The sequence below is a fragment of the Athalia rosae genome, chromosome 3, assembly GCF_917208135.1.
Source record: "Athalia rosae chromosome 3, iyAthRosa1.1, whole genome shotgun sequence".
Lineage (NCBI taxonomy): Eukaryota > Metazoa > Arthropoda > Insecta > Hymenoptera > Athaliidae > Athalia > Athalia rosae.
In genome coordinates this window covers 21,150,700-21,164,608 of record NC_064028.1, presented here as the reverse complement: position 1 = coordinate 21,164,608, position 13,909 = coordinate 21,150,700, and the positions used below count along the sequence as shown (strand labels likewise).

The 13,909-nt window shown below is 44.9% G+C and overlaps 2 protein-coding genes and 1 long non-coding RNA gene across 5 annotated transcripts in view; 2 read left to right on the top strand and 1 right to left on the bottom strand.

Annotated features, from left to right (window-relative positions):
- The window catches only part of LOC125500401, a 19,640-nt gene extending 12,823 nt beyond the window's left edge, over nucleotides 1-6,817 (bottom strand). The window contains exon 1 of the long non-coding RNA XR_007277780.1: nucleotides 6,661-6,817. This is a non-coding gene — a long non-coding RNA (uncharacterized LOC125500401). The remainder of the gene's footprint in view (nucleotides 1-6,660) is intronic.
- The window catches only part of LOC105689228 (maternal protein pumilio-like), a 24,938-nt gene extending 16,708 nt beyond the window's left edge, over nucleotides 1-8,230 (top strand). The window contains exon 3 of the mRNA XM_048653332.1: nucleotides 6,446-8,230. Within this exon, the coding sequence (XP_048509289.1) occupies nucleotides 6,477-8,228 (1,752 nt within the window). The 5' untranslated portion in view covers nucleotides 6,446-6,476 and the 3' untranslated portion in view covers nucleotides 8,229-8,230. The remainder of the gene's footprint in view (nucleotides 1-6,445) is intronic.
- LOC105689212 (inactive rhomboid protein 1) overlaps nucleotides 8,230-13,909 on the top strand; it is a 22,032-nt gene continuing 16,352 nt past the window's right edge. For 2 of the 3 annotated variants that reach the window (XM_048653329.1, XM_048653330.1), the window contains exon 1: nucleotides 8,230-9,392. In XM_048653329.1, the coding sequence (XP_048509286.1) occupies nucleotides 8,236-9,392 (1,157 nt within the window). In that variant the 5' untranslated portion in view covers nucleotides 8,230-8,235. Of the gene's footprint in view, nucleotides 9,393-11,957; nucleotides 13,801-13,909 lie in introns of those variants that run through there. The other variant, XM_048653331.1, reaches the window with a different exon arrangement.

The following is a 13,909-nucleotide window of genomic DNA, read 5'->3' as shown; positions in this document are numbered from 1 at the left end:
TACATTGCCGTTGCTCTGCAGGAAGGGAATGATAATTTTCGGGCAAACGATCATTACCTATCCTCCTATCCTATATCCAGATTAGGAAACGTTACTTAACTTAACCCACGCCACCCTGCATCACGGAAATCCACAAATTATTATTATTATTGTTATTATTGTTATCATTATTATTATCACTGTTACCGTTATCGTCGTTATTTTTACGTTCCGACCGTTGCAACTATATACCGTTTATACATCCCCGTACCAATCCGCGAATCGATCGATCGACATACAATCGCGGTATAATTGAGTTACAAAATTTATAAATAAAATATACATCTTTTTTTTTCTATCACATGAATCAAACTCCTCGAGGACGCGATGTATTCTTCGATCTCATCGGTATTTTTCTTTTCGTCGATTGTTTAAAAAATTTTAATTACGAGTGCCGAGCATCATCAATTTGGTAACGTTTTTTTTGACGGGTCATAAAACCCCATCTGAATGGGAACGAAAAATGAAAAATGAAAAGGGAAAAAAAAGAGACAACGTTCTGATACGATTTTCGGAGTTGTTGGTGAATACGAAAAATAAAAAGAAAAAAAAAAAAGTTAAATAAAGGAACAAAAAATAAAAATTTCAAAACGAAAAAAGAACTAAATGGGTGCCTTTCGCGTGGGCACACACACACGTATGAGAGATACATGTTGGGTTGTGAGTATTTTCATATAATATAATAGAGGGGGATGAAGGGAGGAGAGGGTCGGCGGCTCAGCTGGTGGAGAAGCGAGTTTAGCACAGCGATATTGATCGACGAACTCCACTGCGCGGCCACGTCGTCTCCGTCGCTCGCCCTCCGTGCAACAGCAGAAGCAGAAGCAGAAGCAGCAACCAACATCCGAAATAACGGAGTTAAAATTTGCACCTACACAAATTTTACCCTCATCGATTCCCACGGCCGTGATACACCCTCCGACGAATCAAGGCTCGCCACCTTTTACTCAAATTTTTCGGGAAAAGGGAAGCGAAATCCAAAAACGAACGAAGAATTTTCAAATAATTTTCCTATCCTCGACTCTGACAATGTCACCGAATAACTGCACGTACAGGAAGGATAGAAAACGAAAAATCTATGGCGAGGGTTTCCGATAAACCGGATAAGTTTTTCGGAGAAAATTCATCCCCCTTCAGAAATCACTTGGCGTATAACTTGCATACGAATCTCCTAAAATTGATCCGAAAAATTCACGCGACTTTCTAAAAATATCTCTCCGAATCTATTGAAAAGAATATAGAAAAAGAAAAAAAAGAAGAAAAAGAAAAAAAGAAGGGTACGGAACGTTTTTTATTTTCTCTTTCATTCGCGATCTTGTCTTCTCTTTTTTTTTCTTATTTTTCTTTTTCTTTTCTTTTCTCTTTCATTTCAACTGCTGAGGAGGATGTGAAAAGAATTTTATATCAGTTTTCTCCCGAGTTTATGCCTGCGGAGCGCGATTCGTTTGGTTTTGTCGCCTTACTTTTACCCTATCTATACGGGTGCGACGGGGGATATAAAATGGGAGATCGGGATCAGGGCGAAAGTATCGGGAATCAGACATCTCTACCTGTCTTCGAGGTATTTCAGTTATACCTTAAATTCTATACCATTCCCCAGCTCCGGGGGGGGGGGGGGAGGGACTTGACGGATCACGTGTCTATCAATCCTGTTACATCATCCGTTTTTGTTTTTTTTTTGTTCCTTCAACTTTTTACATTTTTCAATTCTCGTTCTCGTTGAAAAAAACCGACGATCGCATTTTATTCGTTTAATTCGTTTTTTTTTTCACATCCATTCCACCGTCTCCGAACGGAATGATTCCGTGTGCTCGGCAGTCATTTCTCTTTTCTTCTTTATTTTCATTGATCCGAGATTATTGCGTATCCTCAAACTGAAACCAGACACGTGCTGAAAAACTTCTTTCCAATAATGTACGATACGCACAAGCCATGTATCGGTTTTGACTAATAAAAGTCGAGCATATTATGTATATAAATTTACAGTATTATTATCGTCCCGATATCGTTATACGACGACGACGATGCACAACGTTGACTCTAAACTAATTCTGGGTATAAGTCCGACAATAAGTCTGGAACTGGTTTGATACACGTGGTGAATTTCAAAGTTCCCAAAGGGGTGAGAGGCAGGCGAATCGGGAGGAAGACCGACATCCCCCTCGTATTCCTCCTCCCACGAGGTATAATAATTGACCGTATCTAGTGCAGCTGGAGCTGCAAGTGATTGATTATTCGGTCATGCAACCTTCGGAGCAGCCCGTGCGGACGTATAATGTATACGTCCTATAGGTCTATGGATATAGTAAATGTATTTCTCGAGAGGAAATATACCTTTCTATGGTGTATACGTGTACACGTATATAAATATGAGAAACGGGAAATGGAAAGGGGATATTGCGATGCCTGATATCAGGAAGAGAACCGCTATCAAGTTGATATGCTGCCTGCACGTAAACCAATATCAATAAGTTTGGATTAGAATCGTCTTCCATTGAACCAACTGGTTCCTTTCTCCTCTCTCTCTACCTTATTCCTAAACTATACATTTTTTTTCACCCGTATTCATGCGCGATACCTCTATTTTTATCCGCACATCTTGTACCTATTTTTTTTTCTCTCTTTCTTTCCTTCATCCCTCTTTAGTTTTTACATTTTTTTTTTCTCCCAGTCTCTCGCTTTATCCGGCTCTTAAGAGGCTTGACTACTTGAGAATTTAACCATCTAAATTATTTTTTTTTTTTTTTCTCTTAACTAAACGAGAACGGGCGAATGAATGGAAAAAGAGAAAAAGGGTTAATCATTTTAATGGATACGCGATGAACGTTATAACCCGGTGAAGTAAGTCTGCGTGTAAGTCCTGCATTTTTTATTCGTACTTTGGTTTTTTTTTTTTTTTTCCAAGTGCTTTCTTTTTTTCCTCTTTCTTCTCTCGGCCAGCCGAAAGAGACCGAGAGAGTCAAGTGCAACGAATGCAGCACTGCAACGTCTCTATATTTTAAAGACGAGAGAGAAATCTTCGCTCTGAAGATGGTGGAGAATTGCGAGAGAGTCAAGAGATATGCAAATAACCTCGTTTCATCTAACGAGGAAAACTAATTAATCAAACTCAACCGTCTTGCAGGACGAGGAGGAGGCCGCGTTGTTCGGTAACGTGTAGTATAGAATAAACCCCACGCAGTTACGGCGGATGGACAGTTTCCTGATAATTCCTTTTTTTTTAATTTTTTCCCCCCCCCCCCCCCTAGTTTGTTTGGAAAATTATTTTTCCACGCGAAAGAAATTGCGCAGAAAAGCTGCCCGCGATCGCGTACACGTCAATTCATCGCCGGCTGCAAAGGATCCTTACACCATCTTCATTTTATTCCCATTTTACTTTATCTCTTTTTCGTTGGCTGTTTCCTTCCTGTAAATAAAACCGGGTCCCGTCGCAAAGGATATTAGCCGACGGTATTGAGCACCTATACGAAAACCATCAGCTTATCCCCGACTACTTAGTTATGCATCCCCATTTCTTTCGGCTATAAATCCGTTCGCTTGTCCAAAGGGCAATATTTAAAATTACCAATTTAGGGCATAATAAATGGTCGAAGCCCGCGGGGTGAAAAAAGAATTATATAGGGACGGGTTCTTTTTTTTCTCGTTGAAAAAAAAAAAAGAAAAAAAACGGGGACGAGCAATGGGGAGAAATTTAGGGCGGAAGTATTCTCTGATTTTGTAATAATGATACGGATCCGAGCGCGTCGCGGATGAAAATAGACGGAAAACAAAACGAGGTGAAAAAAAAAAGATTTCCACTATGGGAGAGAAGCTGTAAGTTTTTTCCGGAAGTGGTCGTAGCGGGTTTCGGTTAACCGGAAACGCCGAGGGAACGAGTTTTGGCGTGGCATGCAGTGCGATGCACGATGGAGTTTGCAGGAATAAAGCGGAGAGGGAAGGACTCGGGTATAGGGGTGGATAGCTTCCTGGCACTCGGGCACGTCTGATAATTAGCGTTAATTAATTAAGGACGCTCTGTGACCAACTAGCGTTTCCTACAATCCCAACCTTACTACTCCGCGCGAGACTTTGGTCTACGGCCCGCTCCAGACCTTCTTCAAATACAACCCTCTGACTCCGAGTATAACCGCTGAACTCCCTTCCCGTCGCGAAATGGGAACTTGGTTATCCAGTTTCCGTTACCATTAAGGGTGAATATAACCCGTTGGTCGGAACTGTACCGATCCAAGGGAGAAAACGCTACGGGGAAACGAATAAATTTTACATCGTCATCTCGTCCGATGAAAAACCGACGAAATTTCAGCCCCTGTTTTTTTTTTTTTGTTTTACTCGTTACTTCTGAAAATCTGTCTGAAGGGTTGAATCTCGCCTCATATATTGTCAATTAGCGGTACCCGCGCTGAGGTATACATTATTGGGGTTGTTTCTCCTGAAGATCCGCCATCTTGTGAGGTATTAGGATCGTGTCTCGTCTCCTATGTAGGTATATTAATAAAGTTAACTATCTCGCACGCCCGTATCACCCGTATGTATATACATACATACATACATACAACAGTTATCCGTATGTATAAGCGATGCGAACGTTAATCGCGCATTTACAGCTTTGAGGGAACTAATTAACTTGTATTACACGTTCAACCGAAGCTTCTTCCCTGCAACAGTTTCCAGTTTCTAATTATTCCCAATTAACGGCGAGAAATGTTTGCGTTAGGTACACACAACTAATCGCAGTAAATATAATCACATGCCTACGCATCGCGTGGATAAATGATTTCCATAAAAAGGTTCCTTACGTACGTACATAGCGAACAATAATTGCTGTACAAGCTAAGGGTTTATCGTCGGTATTCCCTCGGGCGAGAAAAAAGAACACGGCGGATTCCGGGAGATGAAGGAAAAAGGTATCCCAACTGATAAGGGTGACGTATTTCGAGAGTCTATATAATATGTATATGTATAGCGAGTGGCATATTGTGTAAGGTAGATACGAGAGAGGGGGGCGGGTGGCTCTTCGGTTCTTCAACCCCTTCAGGTCTCTTTTCTCCCCGTTGCTAAACCGGTATACCGGCTATAGGAGATAAAGGGGAGTTGGGGAGAAGACAATTTCGGGCCTTGGGGAGACGCGGAAATTTCTGGAATATGAGGGAATCCTCGAAAGAGAATTCGGGAAGAACGCGAGAGCTTAGATAGAACCGCGATTAAAATATCTGGAGCTTCATATATACCCGGCTACGAAGGATTCCCGCGAGATTCGACTGTATTCGAATATAACAACGACGACGCCGACGCCAATAAAGATGATAACGACCCGGTGTACATATTTATAAACAAATTTAAGAAAATTCTCCAATTCCCCCTTAATTTCTCTAAGCGCCACGTAAAATATAAAGACGTTAGGACTTAAAAGATGAAATTAAGAGAAGGTCGTTTAATTGGAGGGTTAAAAGTTTAATCGAGAATTATAAACGGGGTGTTAATTAGAGGAGGTGAAATAAGAGACTGAGAAACTGGGTAATAGCAGAGCACGTCTTTCGTTGGGAATTGATGGGAAACTACAGGTGCAGGTTACTTCCGCTAACATGAACAAGGATCTGAATGTAGTCCGCATGAACTTGTTTCTCGATTCCCCCGGGCCCCGCTGTGCAGACTCCGCGAGCAGTTTCGTCTAAGAAAATACTACCACCCAGCTTACAGCCGTATACTATCTTGTTGCATTTAGAGTTTCCCAGTTCCGAGTAACCTTTTTTTTTGCTACTCGCACTATATCGATCCCCACTAGCGGGGGAAAATGATTAGAAATTATTCCAACGGGCTATCTCCTTCTCGCGGGGATAAACAAACTGCAGGAAACGGGTATCCGCTTCGCTTTTACAAGAGGATAGTGTTATCCTTGATTTTTTATACTTCCAGTGGTTCGTATTCCTTTCGCCGTTTGTCTTGTGCAGCAGACGGGAATTTCAAGGAATCGATTTCTCGCCGGGCTTGTATATCTCCCGAGGCTAACAATTCATTGGATATAGTTACCGGTATTATTGGTATCCAGGTTCTTTGTTCTCTTCGAGAAGGGTATCCCGATCAGTCCTCGGTGAACCTTCAAGGATGAAATAGTACAGGGAGATATACACGGTTGCCCGTATACATGATACAGGAAGCGGAAGCAACCGGAACCCTTTTAGGGACTTCTATCCCGGCAATATCGGCACCGCTATAGGTATACTCCCTGACGGTTACGGGTATACGCAATCCGTACAATAAACGAACGACGAACATCCGATCCCGAAACCCGAAACAAAGGGTGAATCAAATCGGCGAGCCGGTTAGCCGGCTCGAAATGCTTAGCTAGATGAGAAACAATAATTACCAGTCGGTTTAACGCTCGTCCTTCCGTCTTTTTGGATTTCAGATGTCCTGACAGCGGGCCCCGGGCCACCAGGATGCCGACGGACGACGACTATGGCCGAAGAGAACGTCTCCTGTTGCACCAGCACACCGCCACGCAGTTCGGCCCATCATCAATATCATCATCGTCATCATCATCTCAACAGTCTCAGTCTCAATCCCAGTCTCACTCTCACTTTCACTCTCACCCGCACCCCCACTCAATCCACCCCCACGTACCTCTGTTGCAAAGTTCGAGCGGCGTCGTCTCCTCGTCGACTCAGTCCGGGGTGCCTTCGGTCTACCTTCAGGAACGAGGTGGCCAATCGGACGGGGATCAGCACTCCGCGAGATATGGGGGAGTCCACCGGGTTCAGGATCGTTACGATAAATCGTCGTCCGAAACGTTGCAGCAACCGCAACAGCAGCAACAACAGCAACAGCAGCAGCAACAAATATCGTCCAACGACGGCTACGGAATCCTTCAAAACCATCCAGAGCGGTATCCTCAGCTCCCGGGACTCCAGGGTTACCATCAATACACCGTTGGTAGTTCGAACCTCGGAAGATTTTCCCTATTCGGAGATCAGGACATCGCGGATTCCCGATTACTCCAACAGGATCAGCGTTACCAACAACAACAACAACAACAACAACAACAGCAACAACAGCTACAATCAGCCGTCGGAGAGCGTTTTTTACAGGGTCACCAGGTGCCTGGACTCGTTTCTAAGGACGATGGAGTCCACTACGCGAGCCCAGGGGGTGGTATCCTGTTATCATCGGAATTATTCCCCTCCCCGCCATCGCCGGCACCTACGAACGACAGGTTTATACCACCACCACCTCTGTCACCGACACCGAGCGAGAAATACGCCTCATCGCAGAGCCTCTCCGGTTACCACCAGAACCAACAGGACATCGGGGGTTGCGTTATTCCCTCGGGTTCCCCAGGTGGAAAACAAGACAGGTTTGGCACAGCACCAGCCTCACCTATGCCCGGCGGAGGAGGGGGGGGAGGAGGAAGCGGCTCCTGCGTCAACAACAAGGAGAGATTCGCCTCTGCCGAAAGATTATTGGCAAATTCATCGCCGGTTCTCGGATCACAGGGATTATACGGGGGTGGAACGTCGTCGGCGTCGTCTGGTGGTGGAGTTATCGGTCAAACGAAGGACGTTGGTTGTAGATACGGTAGTATCTCGTCGGAGAGACTTCTCTCGGGATCACCGATCCACGCACCGGTACCCGAGCGATTCGCTTGCGGTTCAAGGTCTTCCGAAAAATTGCAATCACCCAGACACGAACGTTACCATCATGAGGTTAACGGAAGAGATAGGGACAGAGACAGAGAAAGAGAGAGAGATAGATACGGTACTCCTCAGAACGCGGATAGGTATTTGTCGAGTTCACCGAACCCTGAGGGAGCTCATCAACGTTACTCGTCAACGGAAAGGGTCCTCGTACCGTCACCGGCGCCGGAAAATAATACGTCCCAATCGTCGCGACGCTACTCAACCTCCGATCAACAGCAACAGCAGCAGAGGTACGTCAACGATCAACGAGCGGGTGGCTCACCGGGCCCCTGCGGTTCCGGCGAATACGGGAATTCCGGCAGAGTCGCCGCCCTCCAGGACGCGGTCAGATTCGGCGACATACTGTCCCAGAGATACGGTCAGTCACGCATGGACAGATTCGTCGTGTCCGCGGAACACCTTGCATCAAGTTGTTCCCAATCGGAGCGTCTCCTGGGCTCGTCAAACGCGGGGGGGGACGAGTTCTTCGACTTCGTCGTCGTCAGCCTCCAGTAATCCGATTATGGTCAACAGATACCTGTCGAATTCACCTTACGGTGGTGTGCAAACTTCGCCGTGCGGCGACAGATTGTCCCCAACCCCCGAAACCGGGGTCTCCCTGCCTTCCGGTAACGGTGTTAGACTCTCTTACGGAGCCATACAACAAAGTACGAACAACAAGAACGCCGGCGAAAAGTATTTCGCAAGCTCGTCGAAGAGTAACCAGAACTACAACGGCGACAGGTACCAATTGTCGTCGTCCGTTCAGAACGTCCCGCAGGAACGTTCGAGCAGATTGGATCGTTTCCACGCCGCTTGCGGCAACATCGGAGTACAGAATTCGTCTGGTTCCAGTTCGGGATCTAATCAAATATCAGATTCTCGTTATTCTCCCGGTCGTAGCAGCGACAAATCCTATCTGTCTCTTCCGAAACCGAAGGATAGATTCCCCTCGACCGGACGCGTAGGGGTCATCGGGGCACCCGTCAATTCCTCCTCCTCGTCGTCGTCGTCGTCCGGTTGCAACGGTAGCGGCAACAACAACAACAACAACAACAACAACACGGTAGGAAACGACCGGGCGTACGCCTCGGCCCACACCCCCGTCGAGAGGTACGTCCCACAGCCACCCCCGGAAATCTTGTACCCCGGATACGCCGATCTTTACATACCTCCGTCGGCACACACTCCTACGGATCGTTACGTGCCGGCGGTAGATCCCGGCGATCCTTACATGCGTCGCGACCTTGGCTTTCATCATCATTACCGGCTACCGCCCCCCGGTTACCCTTACCACCACCAGTCGCATTTCCGATTCCGAGGATTCGCCTACTCGGCCTCGCCCCAGGGAAGAATGGGCGGTAGTCCCGGGTCGTCGAGTTCAACCAGCAGCACTACCTCCGTTCAGAGGGAATTCACCACCTCGCCGCTTCTCAGGCAAAAATCGCGGGGCAATAACACGGAGTTCAATTCGTCCGCAACCGGTCCCATTACTGCGAATCAGAGACACGCGTCCTCCGGAACGAATCACTTGCCCTGCTGCAGCGAACAAAATTCACAACCACCCTCTCAATCGCAGAGGGTCTGCTGTCAGCCTTCGAGAAGATCAATGCCGGTGCCGTGCAACGCTGGAAATGTAACGAACATTCCAACGCAGAACAGCAACCCCCACACCACTTGGTAAGTTCGAATACGATCATGAATGTTCAGTCGCGTTGAAAGGTCGACGATTTTTCAAGCGCTATAGTTAATTTCGTTCTGTTGCTTTTTCCTTTTTAGTAATTAAATATCCGGGTAAAACGGGCAGGTACACCGAGGGGCGTGTTATGGAAAAAGATTATGGTTGCCGGTTGATTTTAGGTGGGCGTTTAGTAGCCCTGAGCAATGTTGGATTTTACCCTTGAGTTGGCTAGCCGGTTTTAGCGAGGGGTGCCGCTCGGGGTGGCTTCCAGTTTGGTTTTGCGAGCGACGAGTTCGTTCGTTCGTTCGTTCGTTCGTTCATCTCTTCCTTCCTTCGGCTGGTTTCAACGATTCGCCGTAGCCCCGTTGGTTCTGCTGCCGCCGGAGCAATCAAGTTAATGGAGCATCGGGGGTTGTTTTATTTCCTATCCACTCCCTGGCTCTCCCAGCTTCCAGCTTTCAGCCACCGTCTCCACCTCCTTCCACCTTCCTTTCTCCCTTCTTCTCTCAGTCAGTAGCACTCGGCCGGACTAAAAGTCATTAACGCCCCCTTAAAACTCGCGCGATAGAGAAAAAGCGAGACGGAGAAAGAGGAAAAGTAGAAGACGAGGACGAGGACGAAGAAGAAGAAGAAGAAAAAGAAGGAGCGAAGGGAGCACCGGTAGCTTCGCTTCCGGCGAATAAAGAACCCCGAAATATCGATTCGCTTCAGACAATCGCTTCACCCCCCCCCCCCCCCGTACTTTCGCTTTATAAATTTTTATCCCTCTCAACCCTTGCGAACGGTTTGAGGATGAAAAGAAAATCAACATCGGACGTTTCGTACATTCTACACATCACGTTCTATTAGTTTCACGCGATTCAAAAATTACAACTCCCCACCTTCTTTATGTAGTTGATTTGGCGTCCCATTACTCCCGCGGACGTCGGGGGGGGTGGGGATAGGAATTAATGGGATATATCGTGTACAAGATTCTGGATTTACGGGGGTTGGTTGTCTTCGGGCTACGGGTGTGGTATATAATGTTTTATCGGTTAGAAAAGTTTTAATTAGTTGGTAATCCTCGAGGCGCGACCAACTTGACGATCGGGATCCGTTATGTGACGTGGATAAATTGAAATACCACCCCCTACCGCCACCCTCTCGATTCTCTAGGCGGTGACGAAATTTTACCGCTACAGACAGACAGCCGGTCGTTGTTCCCTACCGACTTTTCGGAACAACGTTACGAAAGTAAATCGACCTTTTTTTCATCCGGGTTTCACGGATACGATAATCGGGTTGCAGTTCGGAATTTCAGAACCATCGGAATATTAGTTGAAAGCTTCGGGTCGAACGCGTGCTATACGGTACCCGTATAATATGTATAAGGGTGTAATACCTAAGCTCTGTGACCCACTTTGCAATAACGCTTAACTAATTTCTAGGAGCAAACCTGAAGTTAGGGGGTTAAGTTTTCTCCTCGAGATTGCGAGACACGTATCCGATCCGCCTCTCGCCCGCTTTCTCCAAATTTCACTCCACCTGCAGCTCATACTTTGGAAATTCCGAGCGCTAAAATATAATATGGACTATTTGAAAACAATAGTCGGCGTTGTTAAATTGGCACTTCGCGAAAACCGCCATTAGACGGTAGCGGGAATTTTTCTAAAACATAAAAATGGAAAAAAAAAAAAAAGTTCATCCCCGATATTATAGACAAAAAAATGCAAATCAATCCATATTTGCATATATATATATATATATATATCTGTATACGTCAATCCGTATATCGAGGGTGGCTAAATTGGTACGGCTGCAACACGTCGACCCACATTTTACCCTGAATTAAAAATCTTCATCAACTCGAGTGTGTCGTTTTGATGAATTATTATGCGCGCCATGACGTATAAAACCATACTATATTTATGTGTGCATAAATGTAGATTATTTTTTTTTTTTCTTAGTTTTTTTCTTTTTTTTTTTTCTCTACAAAAACTAATACGTACGCCGCGTCTGCCTGTTCGTCAACCACACGTACGTTACGTACTGTAGAATTTCATTCATTCGTTAAATTATTCTTCGCCAGAAAATAGAGATGAAAAAAAAAAAAATAGGAAAAAAAAAAAAAAAACGGAGTCTCTCCCGAGGCTCATTCCTCGCCGGTTCTTTGTCAAGGTCTTACATATCTACGTACATACCTTCCACGCGATGTATCGGGTGTCTCAATAACTGTTCTATCCTGCCTAAATCACTCTCCACCTCAATCTAAGCCGTTGGCCGAGTGAATTCCAAAGAGGAATATCTGATTTATGCGTACGCGCCTCGACCACATCTGGCCATATGAATATGGGAATAGTCTCTACTCCAAAATTAGTCAACTCTTCTCCCTCTCGACATGAGAATAATAACAACAACAACTTAAGTTTAGTCAGAGAATGAATATCAGGTTTTTGCCAGTGGCAAACTTGTGACTCAACTAAGACGAAGTTCGGTTCGGTTCGGTTACGGACGGTACATGTACAATTATTTGAAAAACCAACGTTATTGCCCCGAGATTATTCGGTTACAGCGAATCGTAATCGAGGAGAAATAAATAAAAATATTTCGAAGTTGTTCGGACGTTGATCGATTTTAAAAATTATCACTTCAATTTTCTGTCCGCATAAATAAACGACCAAAGAAATAAAATCTTTGTACACTCGTGGGATGCGCGGGTTAACGTACTCGAAGTCTTGTGCACCGTAACGCGATCGGTGTAATAATAGAGACGAAGAATCTCAATCTTCCCCTCGGTAAAGAGACCAGCCGTTAATTGAGACAACGATCTTCCAGTGAATCTACGTCCGAACGTCGCCGTAATACGAGCGAATAATCTACACTAGTCAAAAGACAAAACAAATAGCGGCGGTACCGGGCATAACGAACAATCATCCGCATAGCAGCGTCATATTTCAACGACTTTACATCAGAACTAAACAAGCCAACGAATGAACGTAAAACGAGTAAAGTGTAAAGCAGAAACGTTGAACGAGAAAATGGAAAAAGTCAGGGAATTGCATTAACCGTGCGGTAGTACGTTGCACCGCGAGTGAGAAAAAGGAATAAATGTTGGGATCGTTTGAAAGTACCGTTAAAAGATCGCTCCTTGAGTAAAGAACGCTTTCACTGTAGCGCGTATAGTATATTTCTGTATACATCTGAGGTCACCACGTGTTTCGCTTCGGTGTTACATAGAACGTGTGGAAAAATATACTTTTGAAATGTGTAATAAATTCGAGTGAACTAACCCAATTATATCGTGGAAAGAAGTAGGAGAAGAGGAAGAAGAAGAAGAAAAAAATTGGAAAAAATGGAAAAAACCGAAAGAAGAAGCGGAAAATTGTCACGTGTTGAAACGACCGCAACGAATTTTCCACACTATCGTATCAAGATTCGTTTTACCAATATTAGTTTTTCCATTTAAATATATATATATATATACGAATGTGTATTAGCATACGAACTGTGCTCAGAACGTCACCCGTAGTTACATTAAATTACGTAACCGATTCACGTTATACACGGTGTGTTTGAAAATTCTTGCGACCTCCGCGAGTTCGAACGCCGGAGGTAAAAGAGCGATAAAAATTATATAAACTAAAATAAAATAATGAGAAAAGAAAAAAAAATGTATCCCAACTGCGGAAATGTTGAGTAACGAATGTGATGTAGAATTATGATTACTCTTTTTCCTTTTTTTTTTTTCACATACACCTACTCGTCGTCGACCATACGGTAACGGAAGCTCGCGAATTTGAATCATGTAGGGTACGCAAACGATACTACGAATCGCCGACTCTTTTCGAAGGTCAACGAAACCGAAAACTGTACAGTGACAGTGGATTTTAGTCGGCGGGATGTATAAATGAGGAAATCGCGACACTACGTAAACTACGAGATACCAATGCAACGGCGAACAGCCGCCACCGAGCACCTTTTCAAAGATAGCAGCAGCAGCAGCAGCGGCAGACGGAATCGTCGACGTCGTTTAGTCATTGTATATCCTATCGCTCATTGTCAGTATCATATCGCAGTTACCAAGGAAACTCTCGCTGTAAACGAACCGAGGTATTTCGTTCAAAGGTGCTGCACTCTCGTTTAAAACTGCTCGCGAATCTTGATCGAACGTCAAAAAAATGCAACGATGTTAACCGAACTGATCGGGTAAAAAAAAAATGTAAGTCAAACGTCGCGAAGTGTTTGAATGAAATTCCGAACACGTTGATCGCGTCAACGCAACGATACGGTGAATCATTATCTGTGATAGTTGGCCAAAAGTATTATCGAGCATTACGCAAGGTATTGTCGGGCCGTCGACCGATCCCGTCAATGAATTACGACCGATTAACGGATTCCACCGGAATGTAAGAACGTCGCCGGCATGTCGTGAGTGTTGTTTTATTTTATTAAACCGTCATTTTCAGTTACTGTTGAGAAAATTCGTTGAATTTCAGAAGATATTCACACGCTAAGAATCTATGCCACATGCCGATCT